Source organism: Sebastes umbrosus, chromosome 12 (assembly GCF_015220745.1).
Source record: "Sebastes umbrosus isolate fSebUmb1 chromosome 12, fSebUmb1.pri, whole genome shotgun sequence".
Classification (NCBI taxonomy): Eukaryota; Metazoa; Chordata; class Actinopteri; order Perciformes; family Sebastidae; genus Sebastes; species Sebastes umbrosus.
In genome coordinates this window covers 12632805-12651261 of record NC_051280.1, presented here as the reverse complement: position 1 = coordinate 12651261, position 18457 = coordinate 12632805, and the positions used below count along the sequence as shown (strand labels likewise).

The window sequence follows — 18457 nt, the reverse complement described above, 5'->3', positions numbered from 1 at the left end:
AGAAAATTTAAACACAAAACCACAACATTTTCCCTCCTCCCAAAAAAGCCAAGTGTAGTAGTTTTATAATAATGAAACAAAAGATTTACTGCCACATTGGGCTCACAACTCATCATCACCGCTAGAAAACCATTACAGAAGAAACAGAGAGCTCAGCTGGACTGCTGTCAGACTGAAATGAGGGACAAACACCTCTGTTACATATTACTGTCGAAAAGCTCTACTGACCGAGCTACTGTAGGTGCTCAGTCTGGCTGTTTTACTCCTTAGACGTACAAGAGATTAAATCGGTACTGTTGACTGCAATTCATGAATCGGCTACAGTCGATATAATACGATGAAATAACAAAACATTTCTTTTTAAATACCCCTAAAGATACAACTTCAACATTTTCCTTCCTCTACTCCATGAAACAGGCTTCTTTGTTTAGCGAGATAAAAACAGAAATAGATTTTTTAAACATGGATGACGAACAAAGACTGAGTTGGCTACTCGCATACAAAACATTTAAGTTAGTCAGATGAAAGAACGCTTATTTAACTGTTAGCTGTAGAAAGCCTGGGACATTAGGAGAAAAATTCGTTATCAAGATAAACTCAGGTTTAATATTTATTTTCTTTCTTCTGCTATTCGAGTGGAGTTTTTGCACATGTTGCTTATAAATATGTCAATTAGGCAAGACTTAATTGAAGGACAAGCTTAAGAGAAATTAAATTATTTTATTTGACGTAGTGTAAATGCAAATAAACAGAGTAAGAATGAAGATAGTCTTCCTGATTGAACTTAATAGTGTAGTGTATCAGCAGCCAGGTCATGAATGATGTGATAGTGAAGTGTGTAATAAGGAGTCGGTCTTGCTTTAGGCATTTCATTTTCACTCTATGTAGTCAGTACGGACTGCAATGTAATGACGTAGAATAAAAAAGGGAGAAAGACCGCTAATAGCAAACACAGCACACTTTCAATCAGGAGACTGGTGATCAAGACCAGTGTTTTGTTTAGCAAGTTGCATTGGTGACATTTGTCTCATGTTTCGTAGTGATGTTTTGTCACATATTTTCCGTAGAGATGTAACATTGTTTCCAAACATATTTTACTTAGGTTACATACTTATTTTAAGCCCAGCCATGATGTTTTTCCTAAACCTAAGTAAGTGGTTTTGTTGCCCCCTGCTGGTACTGTACCTTATTACACGTGCATAGTATTCATGAAACATGACACCGAAACGATATACTCTGGTAGACAGGTGGGTCTATTACATGCTTTGGCGTGATATTGGGTTGATATAAGATAGTAGTGTCTGGGGACCTTATTAAGTACTTCTGCAACGACTACAAATACTACAACTACAACAATGACAACATGTGAGATTTCTCCCAGAATGGCCGTGAAGTGGCTGTGCTTCTAATTATTTTAAATTGATAAGAACAGTGTGCATCATCTTTATGTTTTAATTCATTATCTGAGCACAGCATCATCTTTACCGCCACTGTCATTTCCGGTCCTTATTGCTCAAGAGACGATTATTTGTTTGTTTCAAGAGATGCATGTGATTGTATTTGTTCCGTGGCCAGCTATTCCAAAAGCGAAGCCAATAACAGTATTTCGTTGTTGCCCCCAAATGAATCATCTCCAATAAATAGCCCAATAGCTGTGGTGACAAATGGCCCCAAAACGCAGAAGAGAGAGACAGAGAGGCTCGGATAATGGCATCTAATGGGCTGTTCTTGAAAGGCAGCCAATGCCTGGAAGATTTGCTCCCTGATTACTGACATTAACCAAAGAGTTCAATTTCTCCCCCCGCGACTCTCAGCCTGACAATATCTGTCCTCATCTCCATTGCTCTTTTTTTCCCTTTGTTGTCAATGAGGTGATTTTCTTCATTCACTGCTCCCTCTGTTATATTTATGCAAATGTTATGCTATACTACAGTCTACCTGTATACCTATAAATGTATTACTTTTTTCAATAAATTTATTTTATAGCACTACAAGGAAAGATCTGCAAATTTTCCATTTTGTTTATTAAAAATGTGACATACAGTATTTGATAATGAATGGTCACTGTTGTATTTTCCAGATCCATAGCCAGGATTTTAGAAATACTGAGGTCATTATTCCAAGTCCTCCCAACACATTCCCCGCCACACATCCACCTCAAATGCAAAAAAAAGAAAATCAAATCTTTAAAGTGTCTTAATTGTTTGGATTTATTTAATTTGTATATATTATTCATTCAGTTAACTGTTGAATTTATTTTCTGCAGATCGTATTTCCCAAAATGAGCACTCCTTTTTTTGAATTCGCCCCTGAGTGTCTGAAGACTGGTACAAAGTGGAGGAGACCAGACTGTAGATGCCCGAGCAGCCTGAGTCATTACTGCCACTGAAAACATGTACTGTACCCCTGCATAGCTCCCAAGGCTGCAATCTGAACAAACACAGCAAGCCCTGTGAGAGAGCATGGAGACACAAAAACTCTCACATAAACACACACTCTCAACAGAGTTGGCAACTGGACAGACTAACATAAGGCCATTTCAGGCTGGAGGCTTGCCTGGATCAGATGGCAAAACACTTAAAGCCTTTAAGAGCTGGGCTACAAGGAGTGACCACTGTAGCATATTTACAGGCTTAAGTAAAAGCCTGTTTCATTCAGTGCAGTATTCAGGCGCCTGTCAGGGAATACAAAGAGACACACAAACCATCTACTTGTTGCTTTGTTGGTGAGCAATCACTCTAAGTGGTGGAGCTTGGGGTGATCAATGCCTTTTCTGTAAACATAAGAGAAGGTGGTGGAGTTTCTTCTTGGCAGGTGGATTGAATCAAATTGCTCTCTGGCACATTCAGAAGCATTAAACTGAGATTTGTCAAAGAAGTGAAACATTCTGAATCGACCGTTCGCCAAACCCATCCCCCCGAACAACGATCGTCCAATCGCAGCTGAGCAACCGTAACTAGGCACGGCAGGTTTGCCAAGCTTTGATTTCTCTACATGGAGAAGCAGTGTGCATGGGGCTTCGGTAACAGCGGGTTCGGAGGGCGATGTCTTTTTTCAGTCTTTCCAAAAGCAAAACGTGTAAGGAATGGATTAAACAATGTGTTTGTCTGCTCTATCGTAAGCTGCAAACGTTAGCATGTGCAGCTAACTAGCTTACCACCTACCGTAGCAACCTAAACCAGCGTTTCCTCCGAGGCCAGGAGTTAGCATTTGATTAGCAGGCTACATTATTTTGTGGACACTTAAAAAAGGCTTTTACGACACACATCCAATGTAGGTAACATTAGTGAATTTGTCCTGCTCTTTAATGGATTTGGGGAAGTTTGAACTCCAGCAACTCCTGCCAAACTCGGCATGAGAAATAAGGAGCTTTGGGATTAGTAAAGTGACTGCGAGAGCTGTCATGTAGGACCAGGGAACACTCCTTGGACCAGAGTGAGTCAATGAAGTGATGCGAGTTTACTTGCATAGTTTATAATTAATAATTTATAATAAGACTATATTTATTGTATATATTTGGGTGCATTGGATGTCAAGTCTGGGACAGTTGAAAGTAGAATTCGGGAAAGTTGCGGGACACTGAGGAAAAAAAATTATTTCGAGCCCTGGTCATGCAGCTTGAGCCTCTATCTTATCATGTATTTAGCCAGCAAGTGCATATTTAAGACATTCTTTTAAAGGATTTTCACTTTAAACATAGACTGTATATAAAAAGTGGACGTAGTCACCTTGACGTCACCAATTGGTTTGTGGAATGCCGTTTTGAAGCCTCTAGTTCGCCATCTTGGTTTTTGGCCGTCGCCATCTTGTTTTTTTGCAACCAGAAGTGACACGAGAGGTTGAAGCTAGGTACAACTGGTGAATACGACATTTTAGGTGACCAAAATGTTACAATTAACTTTCATGAACTGAAAACACACTGTAAAATGGCTAAAGTTGTAAGACAAAAACACAGACAACTCCCAAACCGGACATAACTGTGGTAGCGACCTGTCAATGACAAGGTAGCCACGCCCTAAAGCATACCCTGCTTTATGGTCCATTTGACTCTAAATGGGACCATAATTTACAAACGAACATCATGCCATATTGAAGAAGACTTGAAACTAGCGATTGAGACCATAAACTCATGTTTACAATGTTTACTTAGGTAATAAATCCAGTGAGAAGTAGGGGAAGTTTCTCATAGACTTCAATACAATTGACTAATTTTTGAGGAGTCGCCCCCTGCTGGCTATTAGAAAAAATGCAAGTTTAATGCAAAAAAAGAAATGCAGCCAATATTGCATTGGCTTCACTTTTCAGACCCGGAGTTACCCACTGATTTTAAAAGAAAGCAGCCAGAGGCCGCATTTTCAAACAATTCATAGAGCTGATATTAGCCTATTAGCTAGTCGATAAAATCTGACAGCAGCAGTTGTCATTTTAAAATCGATGGTCACAGGCTAGAATAAAGAAGCCTGCTTTTGTCTACCTCTCTCTGAAATCAATCATCAAAAGCTACTAATGGTTTCGAGGGGTGCATCTGCCACCATTATCACTGTAAACTGCACGTGCTGCGTGAGAATGGAAAGTTTGGCAGGCATAGCAACAGTAACTAAGGGGGGTGGGGCTTGGAAAGAGAACAATAGTGACCATGTGATCAAAAAACGATAACCAAAATAGTACGAGGCAAACTGTTTCCCAACCCACATAAAATACACAAAGGTCTAAACAGACTTCTTTCTTTTCTTTACAGCCTTTTTTCTCTCATCTCTCTTAACTCCCTTTCCACACAAACACTCCTCTCTGCCATCCCTCCATCCTTCCCTCTGTGAAGAGGGCTATCTCTCCCTCCAACTGCATGTGTGAGGGGTTGTACTGGTGTGTCAGTAATGACAATGTCCCAGTGTTCCTCTCTGCCAATTAGCCCGGCCGTAATTACACAGACACATATGGAGCTGTCAATCACTCGGCTCCTCCACACAGGAACTCACCCACCCAGCAGAGAGAGCGAGAGAGGCAGAGAGACACAGAGACAGCAACAGAGAGAGAGAACGAGAGTTTCCAACAGCTAGCTCTATACCACTCCAAACGACCACACACTGTGCCAATAAGTAGCATGAGAAGAGTTTCGTTCAATTACTCCAACTGTGCGGCAATCCCACAGTTCACAGGAAAATGCCATGAAACAGCATTGGAGCGGCGCAACCTATTTTTGTTTTGAGCTTCACTTGTGGAGCAGTTACAATTTCCTATGTACTGAGTTAACACAAAGTGTAGAGAACTGGAGTATTGTACTGAATGTAGAAATAAACTGTCTTTAGTGTTAGTTTTGTCCAAAATGCTGACATTTGAAAATTATAAGGAGAAATGGTTGGAGGATGTTATTAAACCAAAACTGAGAATATAGTGTGTTGTTGCACATTTACCATCCATGTCACCCTTAAAGGATAAAACTAGTGATATTCTATTGTTCTTATTGTCAAAAAATCCCATGACACTATCGAGTGCCTGTGTAGCGAAAGAGCTTATTCCTCTGTGCCACTGAGCTCCATTGTTGTCCAAAACCTATTAAAAAAGACATCAATGAGCCACGCTGTTGTGACATGTGACATGTCACTTCATTATGATGAACGTGGACAGTGTTGTTTATTTTGAGTCAATGCAACACACACCGTCCTGCTGCTGTAAATACGCACTATAGAGCCCTGAATGTGTATAAATCCACGTCTAAAAATAGTCTAAATTTACTTCTGTTTAGTGTTGTTTAGTTTATTAAGATCCCCATTAGCTACAGCATTGCAGCAGCTAATCTTCATGGGGTCCACAAACACACTTACAATGTGACAGCGCCAGAATAAACAGGACAAGACAAAAACACACAATAACATTGCATCGCATTACAGAATAAACAGCACAAGACTAAAACGCACACACGGACAACACAAACTCTTGACAATCAGATAATCCCAAAAGTTTGAAGTAGTCTGTTACACGCCAACGTCCCCAGTTATTGCAAATCATACAGCGTACAAGAAATAAGTAACCTACATGAAAAATAGTCCTTTTCACTCTAGTATTCCCAGTCCACAGATTCAAACCCAAAACCCATCAACATAATCCAACTGACATTTGTATTTTGTTCAAAACTTAGCCCCAACTAGTTTCTACAATTTCTCTCCATTTTTATGTAAAAGATGCTGTTTTACTAAAAGTTTGAATCAAATTTGACTGTTTTCTTGTGCGATATGTCTAGGGAGTAATGTTTGCTAACCAATACAGAACCCAGCTATTTTAGAAAATTGCTTAGTAGTTTAAAAAAATTAAACGATATGTTTGTGACCTGATTTTAAAGATGTATATCTTCAATAGGACAAATAGTCTTGAGATTGCCACAGAAAATTCCGAGAGGTCAGAAAGTATTAAAGCAACACCAAATGCATTGTTGGTTTTGGTCTTTTTATGGGATTTGGTCTTTTCTGGCCGCTGCCCTGGTTGAGAAAACTGGATGCTTCCATCCAATCCCAGAGTAGAGCAAAACATACCTGTTTAATGGATTGATTTGGATGAGGATAAAAAATTAAATGCATTTTACAGTCTACTGTACATTTCATCTTGATCTTGAGTTAAGCTTTTCCTGAACATGCCTGCTGGACTTCGCAGCCTGTTCTTTGTTGAATGTAGACTACAGCATGTGGTTACTGACAAAACATTGGACTTATGGCTATTTCTCTCTCTCTTGAGTGAGTGAGTGAGTGAGTGTGGAGAAGATACAAAACATGAAGGTATTGGATGTATGAAGATACATATAGACAATATATACATCTTAGAGCTTACCACCAAAAGCACCTGGCCTAGTTTGATTTCTAAATCGGACCATACACAAAATATCGGAAGACAAAAATATCTTTGTCATTTTCCCAGATGGGACTTTTACAAGCTCTCTTGGGTCCTCTAAAGCCTTTAAATATGTCCTTTGCATCATAAAAGAATCCTCACAGGCGAAGATGAAATGAATAATGAAGGAACTGATAGCATGTTTCAGATCAATACAGAAACATCTTTAACAAATGATACTTAAATCTACATTACCCACGCATCCAGTGGCATTAATGAATCCCTGCTTTGGCACTTGTAAATAAATGCATGCGAGTCCCAGTTAATAGACGGCCTGATTTCCCCTGAGTATCTCCAACAGAACTAAACAAATGAGAGTTTCATAATAAAGAAGATAGCGTGCACGGCACTGGAGTTATTCGTCACGCTTTCAAGTTCTGTGAGTTGTCTATGACTCTCAAACAACTGCGTGCCCATAATTTCTGCCAGTTATCTGGTAATGACGATGAGTTGACACTTGAATCAACACGAGAGAGGAAGAGCGAGTGAAAGGAAGAGTATTCATGAATGCATAGAGAGACAAAGTGTGTTTGAATAGTTGAGCCAAGATCTGTGACCCTCAGGAATGAAGGTGGATGATAATGATAATAATCATAGCAATAATAAGAAGAACTTTTATTCAAATTGCACTTTGATAACAGAGTTGCAAAGTGATTTGCAAGACGAGCAATAATGAATAACGAGGAAAGACAAAAAAAAAAAACAGGTAGGAGGAGGTCCAGGATGAGGTCCAGGGATGTAGGAGAGTAGGATGAAATCCAGAAATCAGGGGAGAGTAGGAGGAGAAGGAGGAGGAGATGAGAAGGAAAGGAGTGAGGGATGAGGAGGAGGAGAGAGAGGAAGAGATGGGAAGAAAAGGAGTGAGGGATGAGGAGGAGGAGGACAAGGAGGAAGAGATGGGAAGAAAAGGAAGGAGGGATAAGGAAGAGGAGAAGGGGGAGGAGGAGGGAAGGAAAGGAGGGCGGGATGAGGAGGAGGAGAGAGAGGAGGAGATGGGAAGAAAAGGAGGGGGGATGAGAAGGACGAGAAGGAGGAGGAGATGGGAAGAAAAGGATGGAGGGATAAAGAGGAGGAAAAGGAGGAGGAGATGGGAAGAAAAGGAGGGAGGGATAGGGAGGAGGATATGGGAAGAAAAGGAGGGATGGATAAGGAGGAGGAGGAAATGGGAAGAAAAGGAGGGAGGGATGAGGAGGAGAGAGAGGAGGAGGTGGGAAGAAAAGGAGGGGGGATGAGAAGGACGAGAAGGAGGAGGAGATGGGAAGAAAAGGAGGGAGGGAAAAAGAGGAGGAAAAGGAGGAGGAGATGGGAAAAAAAGGAGGGAAGGATAGGGAGGAGGATATGGGAAGAAAAGGAGGGATGGATAAGGAGGAGGAGGAGATGGGAAGAAAAGGAGGGAGGTATAAGGAGGAGAAGAAGGAGATGGGAAGAAAAGGATGGAAGAGAGGAGGAGGAGGTCCAGTGTCCCAGCAGCAGTGTCTTACCTCTGGGACGTCTTCTTGTACTTGCGCCTGACAGAGAAAACAAACAGCATAGTGAGGCATCGATTGAAATGTTACTCTTGTACCATGTTGGATTTATTTTTCTATTTAACACAGACAGAAATAAAAGACATTGGGCCTCATGCAAGAACCATTCGCACAAACAGATTCACTCTTAGTACGTGCAAGTCATTTCAGAGAATTTGTCGTATTCACGAATGAAATTTTACTATCGGTTGTACGATAGTCTGCTTTTCTTCACAGGAAAAATAACTGGTTTGACTTAGAGGTGCAGTGTGTAGGATTTGGCGGCATCTAGTGGTGAGGTTGCAGATTGCAACCAACTGAAACTTTTCCTGTGTGCCAAGCGCGTCGGAGAACTACGGTGGCTGACGTGAAAATGTGAATGGCCCTCTCTAGAGCCAGTGTCTGGTTTGTCCCTTCTTGGCTATTGTAGAAGCGTGAAAACACATTTCTTATTTTCAGGTGATTATACACTAAAGAAAACATTATTAATATCATATTTGAAATTCTGCCAATAGATCCCCCTAAATGCTACACACTTTTCCTCTAAGAAGCATCATGGTATCATGGCATTTTGAGGTTTATTTTTTTTTACATTATTATGATTTTATTGGTATATTTTGCAAAGCAACTTTTACAGTTCAGTAGTTCTACGTCCAGCAGCTGCTGTATAATATCTTCTTGTTCCCTCACATCCCTGTGACCGCCTCCCATCTAAGTCATGGACCTATAAGCTTTTTAAAAGATGTTTTTTTTTTAGTATCTAACTCCATGTCAAACCATTCACTCTTTATTTCCGTCACAGTTCAGCGTTGCTCGTGTGTCATGTCGTTGGCAGCTTGATAATTTCTAATTGTTTTGGGTCCAATTATCCGACTACTGACACTGCTAGAATGGGTTATTTTTTCGTCTGCTGATTTCCAACAGCAAGACTTGAAGCTCAAAAGTGTGAAATTCTTCAGCGTAAAATCTGCCCACAAACGGTGTGGAACAGGTGGCGTTTTTTAGACATTGATTATGCAAATGATCAAATCTCATGAACACACTCCCACTTGTGCACAGTTGGCCTTCGTCGAGTGGAAACGAGCGATACTTTTGGTGAATCCAACTTGGAACACTGACAGAAACAAGTGAGAGAGGTTTGAGGTAAGAACACGAAAATGTTCTTTCATGAGAGCCAATGTGTTTCCAACAACAACGACATTATCCCAAAAAAAAAAAAGAGCAACCAGAAGAAATATACTGGACCGAATGTGTAGATTAAAAGCAATTATATGTGAAAAAGTAAAGTTCCTTTGAGTGAACTGGGTGTTTCCTTTTCCATTTTTTGGGATAGCATCAGACCCAGCAGTCATATTATTCAGATGTGTTCACACTGTAAATTTAAAAATAATGCAAATGCTTACAATCACTTATGCAGATGAGGCGTTTAAGAGAGACATAATGATATGCAAAACACATGCACACACACACACACACACACCACTCCACCCCCTGACATCCTACCTACTTTACTACACGCACACACACACACACATACATAGACATCGGGGAACCTACACAGTCACATTAAAACACACCTACTTTCACTTACTCTAACATTTGGCCTAAAATACACCCACACCTCTATGAAGAGATACTGTAACAGCGTGGCTCTCAAAGCTGAACACACACACACACACACATCTAAGGCACTCATAATAGCGGAGTGGAGGGAAGGGTGTACCCACTGCCGTTCGCCAACAGACCTGGATTAAAATTCCAGTCAGGCAGAATTCACAGCACTTAGCTTGATTTGTTTCTCAATCGTTTTCTGTCTTTCCTGAAGCTCAGTGTAAAACTGCAAGCTAAGGAAGTTATTCAATGCAAAGATATGTTAAGCGCTCCCTCAAGACTAGCGGGAAATAAAAGATGAAATCAATCACTCGGGGTCCATCAAGCAATTAAAATAAAAAATCCAGGAAGTGTCACGGTCAGATGGTTGTCTTAAGAGGCTATTGGGAGTTTAAAACAGAATAAATGATACAAAAGAAAGGAGTTTTAAGAGCAGGATATGGAGAAGAAAAGCCCACAAGAGACATATAAATAATGATGAATAACAAAATGGGAACCGGAAGGTCAGGGAAAAACAGAAATGTGGACATCTCCTATTCTCCTCACCTCCTCCTTTTACTCCTTCCCCCCCTTCACTGAGCTTGCTTTACGTCCAAATGTGTGTGTCAACAACACAGAGCTTCTTCTAATTAGAAGGCTTTAATGCAATGTCCTCGGCATAATGAGGATGTGGGTTGAAAGGGGTCATGGAAATTCCAGGAATTACTGTAATTATAAAAGGTCATAGAGAAGCAACATTTACCCCTGTTAAAGTACATTTTTGGGCTGTTTTCAAACAGCTGGCTGGACGGCTAACAGCAGCTTGTTTGTCTTGGATTATCTGATTTTATTTTAGATCAAATCAGAAATCAGATAGTGTCATAAAGCGGATATGGCCACCTTGATCCTCCTTGGACCAAATCTAAAGTTGCCCTTCCCTTAAGGGAGCTCTCCGTGATGAACTGTTGATCAAGTGATTAAATAATTCATTGATTTCCATTAATCAGTGGGTGACGTAGAGGTCGGGTGTGTCGCAGTGATCTAATTTGTCAATGGAAATCCATTGGACTCCATTCACCTATGCAAAAACATAAATGGGCCATTTGTCAGAGGGAAGTAATAAAACACAACGCGCTGTCCGAGCGTTGATCAACGGATGTCACCAGGCTTTAGACTGCGTCATCCAAGGTTGAGCTGGGGGAAGACTGTCCAAGGCAAATGCTCTCTCTGTCTATCCATGGATGATTGGTGTACTCTGTGGAGTATACAGAGCCAGAGAGAGTGCTGTGATAGCTATCCAGCACGCACACACACACACACACATCATACAGCTGCCAAACAAACCTCCTAGGATGAGCTGGCAGCACATACAGTAAATGTCACCAAATACACATCCAATCTATATCATCCAACCTTTCCCAATCCCACACACACACAACCATATACTGTCGATCCCTCCCTATTAAACACACAACATACACTGCGAAGCGTCAACATCTGAGGGGGCTGCCTGTCAGTTGGAGCTCCCTCTCTTCTGATCGAGGCTCTTTGTGAGATTAAAGGCTAATGTGATCTCTGACACACAACAGGAGCCCTCAGAGCACCCAGCAGACTGCAGCGTAGTCGTGACCAGAAAAAAAAAAAAGAAAAACAAAAAGGCCGGGCCCCCGTTACATTAATCTGACTCACTATCCATCAAATATCCAAAAAGACAGATGGTGGCGATTGGGAATTTATGACAGTGACCAAATGGAAGAGACAATGAAGTCATCCGAGGAAACGAGATGTGGCAGAGTATGATGGTGGAGGGACCCACATATTGGGCTTCTGACCCAGCAGAGAGACAAACAATGACTAATCGTGGAACAATAGGAATAAAATGACATGAAAATAAGTGAAAAATAAAGTAGAGTGATGTGAGAGGAGAGGGGAGGGGGAGGGAGGATGATAGATGAACTGCAGCCTGGTGAAATGGTTCATTCACTCGTCTGTGGTGCAGGAGGAAACTGCATTTCATTCAGACCTCCAGCAGTAACATGAAAGATTTTTTTTCTAAACACCACCCTCCTAGCAACACCGCCGTCTCCTCCCCCCCCTGCTGAGCAAAGAGGAGGAGAACTGAAAATGGAAAAGAGAAAAATTCCCACTTCAACTTGCATATATACGACGTGTGGGGCTCTCTTCACAGGGCGAAAGGTCATAGAGGTGTTGATTGGTTGGTGGATGTGAGAAAGTAATAATATAGTATTGGGGGGGTTTAAAAAAAGAAATTGGGAGAAATGAGAAATCTGGATGTGAGAGGAGGCTTTTGTATTATTCAAAAGGAAAGAGTGTGGGTGAGTAAGAGGCAAATGATGAAAATAAGTGAGCAGACAAGGAGGAGAAACAAAACAAATGATTAAAAAAATTGAATTAGCCAAAAAATCTGGCATTCAAATCTTGTCGCATCATAATTCTACATGGACAACAGGTGTTAAAAGGGTGTGTAGCATGAGGAAACCATCAAAACGTCATCATTTCCTTGTCTATTTGAAAAATTCTGGTGCATAGGAGTAAAAAAAAAAGTCTTTAAACTGACTTACATAAACATGCAATAAGGGTGCAATAAGTGTCAGTTAACACTTCAGCCCTGACGTACTTTCCTTTTCTTCTTTGCTCTCCAATAAACTAAACAAACTATTCAAAATAGTTGATAGGACGTAGCTCAGAGCTGTTTGGTTTGAGTAATTCTAATCTCTCTCTCTCTGTGTTTTTAGGTTTTTTCCTTGTTTCTTTCTCTCTCACACAAACTGACACACACACACACACACACACAATGCAACTTACACATGCTGTAAACACAACCACTGTGAAGTGTAGCTTTTATTACACCCAAGCTTTTTCCTGTATTTTTCCTGTATGTTTATATCAGATTGTATGTGTCATTAAGCTATTACACATAAATTCACATGTAAATATTAAAAGCCTAGCTCAAGCACAGATTTCACTCACACACAGAGCATTACTTCACACACACTTGTTGAAATCAGTAAAAAGTGGATATACTCACAGTCCCCGGAGCCGGATCCAAATCTTTTCAATCTGTTCCGGCTGGAGGTACTTCAGGGCCGTGCTTTCAAACTCCTCGATCTCTTTGGTGGGAGACTCCATGTCAGAGAGTTCCAGATGTGCCAACAACAAGAGATCAAAAGCACAAAAAAAGTTTAATCCCTCTTAAGTGTGAGTGGTGAGGAAGACGCAGCGCCGAGCGGAGAGAGGTTGCGATGCTGTGGAACCCAGGACGTGACCGAGGTTTCCTCTTTCTTCATTCACTTTTGCACCCACAGCTGCGACAAACTGGCCGTCATCCTTCCTTTTTCTCTCTTTTCTCCCTTGTTTATGTGAGAGAAGAGTGTGTGTGTGTGACTGAAACTCAACAACACTCAGTGCAGGGCAGTGCTCAAGCAGCTGTGACAGTCGTGAAGCTGTACCTCTCTCCTTTCTCTCTCTCTTGCCTCTCTCTCTCTCTCTCTCTCTCTCTCATTCGTTCACTTGTCTCCTGTGTGAGCACAGGGGTCCTGGAGCCGTGCCATGCTCTCCCAGCAACAACGGGATGCAGACGGCAGGGCAGCGCAATCCGGGATTAACGCTCACTGCCGAGCTCTCCTCACAAGAGGGAGGGAGGAGAAAACACCACCAGTCAAAGAGAGGGAGGAGTCTGGCTGATAATGAGAAACCATGTCCTGTTTCATGTACTGGAAAAAACCAGAGGGAGTGAGGGAGGGAAACGAGTGGGGATGGAGAGGAACAGGAGGGAGAGACCTTTAGGGAAGAGATGACGAAGGTATGAGTGGCCTGGATAACTGTCAGAAAATATCTGGTTAGAGAAAACATTGTAAACTAAGACCTTTTCCTGTCAGACACTGCAACAACGACTCTGATTCATAGGCACTTTCACACACACACACACACACACACACACACACACATCAGGAATGTAAATGTCATGGAGCAAATAAGGACTTCATCAGCATCAACACTCAAAGTGATGAAAACATTCGCTGCAAATGTGACAGCTTTATATCTGTAATGTACTCATCTGAAAATGTAGATAATACATTTGCTGGACAACATATTAAATGTCATGCCAGAGAGGATTAAACAGCGTGCAGACGGTGCATTGACACTGATTTGACTGAGATTACTCTGATCCATTGAGCGCATTCAGGACCGTCCCATATTCAAACCCCCCCCCAGATATAATATTACTCTCTCCGTTTCTGTCTCTTGCTCTGTCTAACGTACACACAACACACTACATCATGTTCTCTGCAGTTTTATAGGCAAAACTGTCCTTTCTGCCTCATTTGGTCAGATAATGTGGGAGTTAACGGGCCAGTTTCAAATTTAAGACGGTTTTATGATACCTGCGGCCATATGAGCCATCACGACACAACGGGTCTTGCATATATTATGTGCTCTATTCCATCCACTCAGTAATTGAATACTGGATACAGTGCTGAGTACTCTAGTTTCTGCTTTTTTGTAGCTTTCTTTGTGGACAATTTATTCTATAATGTTCTTTTATCATCTCTATTTTCTTATTATTAACTTAAAACAGCAGTGGGTAGAAATGGAGCAAATATCAAAAAAAGTTATTTTTATTAAAAAGGTTACTATGTCCTGACAGTAGTGCATGAGACATGTAATCTGAAAAAAATCATGTGGCTCTGTGTCCTCCGATGCTCCTAATGGCATCTGAAAGATTTCACAGATCGGAGGAAAACAACCAATCAGAGCCCAGCTGGAGTCTGCCGTCCAGCTGTCGCCTATGAGCCGGCTGTCAATCACTCGCAAACTCTGACCAAACTGTCAAACCAGGCAGAGCTGATCAAATATGAATTAATATTAATTACTACTTACTGTGATGTTTATTTCTCACCTCAAATGTTTTCAGAAGCATCTTGTAGTGTACTGTTTAGCTGTAAAATGAGAAAGTTTGTGACCCGGCAGCCATGTTGAGATCTATTGAGGAAATACCAAGCATCGCCCACCAGCCGGAGCACAGCCAATAGGAACAATCAATAGGAACGCTCTCTCTCTCTGAAATGACCTGTGATTAACCAAAGTCTCCCGTCAAGGCTAGATTTTTTAAAGCCTGAAAACAGAGCCATGAGGAGGTGCAGAAGTTGAGTTTTCTCTCAGAACACTTGAATTACAATATGCTGAAAGGTTATCATGGATTTTTTGCCCAATGATGCCAAAAACATTTTTGCCTACTGAGGCTTTAACTTGTAAAGCACTGTGAACTGCAATAGCCACTAGGAAAGGTACAAAAGGTCAAAAGTTTGATTGATTTGATTTATAATAAACCATTACATTTTCCCACATTTTGACTGAGATGCCAGCTCACTAATGGTGATTTCTGCATTTTTGGTTCCCTGTCACTCTGCCTGATAAGAGACATAACATTAAATTGCTATGTAGTTTTATGTTAGAAATATTTTGTGTACAATCGTTTATAACTTTTTGAGCCCTTTCTGCTGCTTTCTCTTGTTCTACTCTTTATAGCTCCTAGTTCACTGAACGTCTAGTAAAAACCAATTAGTCTTCTCATTTTTCGCAAGCCCAAAACTTGTAAGGATGACTCAGCCCAAACCCCCCTTTCTTCGAGCCCCCTACCACACTCTTAGGTCTTTCAATTACTTGATGCAGGATGCAGGGATAATGCTAGCGCGCCACCTCAAAGAGGCTCCTGCTTTCATCTGCTGAGATGGGTCCTCCGTGAGGAGGGAGGAGAGAGGTCTGCCTGAGTGCCACGAGGCCTGCTGATGTTCTCTTCAAAGGAGCACTTATTTGTGTCTCTTCCTCCCTCTATCTCTGGCTTCCACTTTCTTTCTCTTTTTGGTTGCCTTTCTTCAGTCCACTTTTCATCATCGCTGCTGTTTTTCCCCCCTTTTTGTGGAGGTATGCTGGCCCCCAGGAGATCTCAAGCCATAGGCAGAGCTGACAGGTCAACTTGAGGGGAAACCACAACAGTGGCTTCACATTTCACCACTTGCTGTTCACAGGTTTACACCCCAGGGAGTTGATGTCCAGTGTCATCTGTATGTGTAAATGTGACACTGAACAAGGTTAAGCCTGGTGGGAAAGGTTCTGTCAAAAGCACTGCAAGGACTACGAAGGTCAATTTGAGCTGCATCACACTCCGAATCGATTTTTTATGCAGAAAAAGAGAAATACACAGTAAGTGCTGACTGAAGAAGTAGTTAGAAGGTTGCAGACTCTTGATTGGAAGGCTGCGAGAATCAGATGGTACAATCTGGGTGTGGGAAGAGAAGAAGACATAGCTCTCCTCACTAAAGGCAGAATTTCCAATTAAAACCACCACCTCGACACAAGAACGTCAGCATTGGATGATTCAACATGACAAGGTTGATGTTTTTTTACATCCAATGCCAAAAACTTTTAAAATCTTTTTCTACTATGTCTGCAAATGGCAACTACAATATGTCTACAGTTCGGGAAAGATTGTGGTTTTGGCATATACTGTAAATTATTCAATTGCTGGTGGAACAGCGTCTGTAACCCCCTCCTCAAAGCCTTTCCAAAATCAAAATTGGGGATGGGGCGGTCTGACAATACCTGTAACTTTCCGAACCGACAATCTGACATTCACACTCACTTGACGCAGTGATAGGCCAAGAGTGTGGAGGTGAGAAAGTAGGCAAGACTCTACACATCTTTTTTCGTATGTACAAACAAGTGCAAAAACACGACTGCCTTTGAAGAAACATTATCCAAAAGTATGCACCATTAGCCCCATATTTGAACAATGTATTGAGTCTCCCCCCTCTGTATGACGGTAAGCTTTTCACCTCACATTCAAATGTGGCCGTTTAGACTATTACAGTAACACTTTTTTTGGATATAAATTGTGAAATGTGGAATATGGATACTGGGCTGAATTACCCCCATACGATGTGCCTCTCTCAGTTACAATTGACAAGTTTCACTACAAAATGTTTGATTATCACAGAAAAATATGCTCTAGTGTTAGTAAATGGTTAAAGAGAAAATATTTATAGCATCCCACATTCATTAAAAAACAAACAAGTTCTCTGATGCATAAAATAGCAGGATCAAGAATGCAGTGTTGTTGAGAGAGATGTGGCCCTCGAGCCTTTGCATCCAAGGAATCTCAGAGAATACTTTAATTGCTAACTGATGAATGAAACACCTTGCGGACTGTGGCAATGTGGCTATAGTTTGGACTATTGGATGGTTAGAGGGACAAAACAACAATGTTGAGCATGCGATGGAATATTAGGAATACATGGAGGTCTTTTGCTTGTTGCTCATTTTTAAATTATGTCGTTGTTGCTGAGGAATCTGAGTTATTAGCTGTCTGAAAGACATATTATAACAGATACACGTTCACACAAAGCAATGCAAAATTCGTCACATAGTCCTATGTTTAGACTGAGTTCAAAGGATGAGAAGCAAATAAAAAAAGGTTTGCCTTGGGTAGGGGTGTGTGTGGGTGTGGGGGGGGGGAGCCTACACAACAATAACACATGTCTGAATTGGTTTCACACTAGGAGCCAACATTTAATTCAATTTCAAGACTGATGAACCTACACAAGAGACAAAACTGATTGTGTCCCCTCACATAATGATCATCAAAATATCTCCCTGATTAATTCGTACCACAATAACTGCTCACAAAGAAGACATAATGAATCAAGTCTTGGGAGAATGAATTATTCGTATGACTATGACAGAGGGACTTGCTGGAAATCACGCTCTGCTAAGGTATTCTTGTCGCTGTGCTCGGGCTCCCTCCGAGCTCACACATTGAAATCAAGACATTAACAGCCCCGGCCATTTGGAGGTACATGAAAAATTCAAATCTCATTTAAATTTCCAGGCAAGTCGATAAGGATATCTATGCATCAAAATAGCAATCGCCTTTACAGTAATGACCCCATTTTGGTGAACATCATCCATCACAAAATACAGTATAGTTTCCCATCTATAGTTAATTTCTACTTCTGGATTGTAGTACTGATGGAAGAATGGGTGGGAGAAATTGAGGGCACCCAGCCAAAAAGCTATATTTATTTGCAGAGTGATGGAGGGAGAAAAATACCCCAAAGAAGAAACTTCCTATTACTTCGTCCCCAAGAGACTTTCCTATAGGTCAAAGGTGATGCATGAGGAGCAGAAGCAATCAGGCTCGAGTAGCACAAAGACAGTTAACATGAAAATAGGCACAGAGGTACAAACTGCTACCACAGAGGTTTTGTTACTGTAATATAATGATTATGTTTCAGCATGTATGTTGGACTGAGAATATGTGGCGTGTGAACAAGGAAGAAAAAGTTCAGCCTAAACAGTATTTGTATTCATTTATCCGTGGCATTAAAGTGTTATTTGATTTTTAGCCACACTAGCAACGTGGCTGTATGGGCGGTCTGTTGGTCGGTCCACCACTTTGGTCT

At 41.2% G+C, this 18457-nt stretch overlaps 1 protein-coding gene across 4 annotated transcripts in view; it reads right to left on the bottom strand.

Annotated features, from left to right (window-relative positions):
- pde1cb (phosphodiesterase 1C, calmodulin-dependent b) overlaps positions 1 to 18457 on the bottom strand; it is a 107659-nt gene that overhangs the window by 54472 nt on the left and 34730 nt on the right. Inside the window, exons 1-2 of one of the 4 annotated variants that reach the window (XM_037787839.1) lie at positions 13024 to 14582; positions 8361 to 8387 (exon numbers count right to left, since the gene is read on the bottom strand). The exons of the other annotated variants lie outside the window; for them this stretch is intronic. Of the exons in view, the coding sequence (XP_037643767.1) occupies positions 8361 to 8387; positions 13024 to 13124 (128 nt within the window). The 5' untranslated portion in view covers positions 13125 to 14582. Of the gene's footprint in view, positions 1 to 8360; positions 8388 to 13023; positions 14583 to 18457 lie in introns of those variants that run through there. 4 annotated transcript variants of the gene reach the window in all.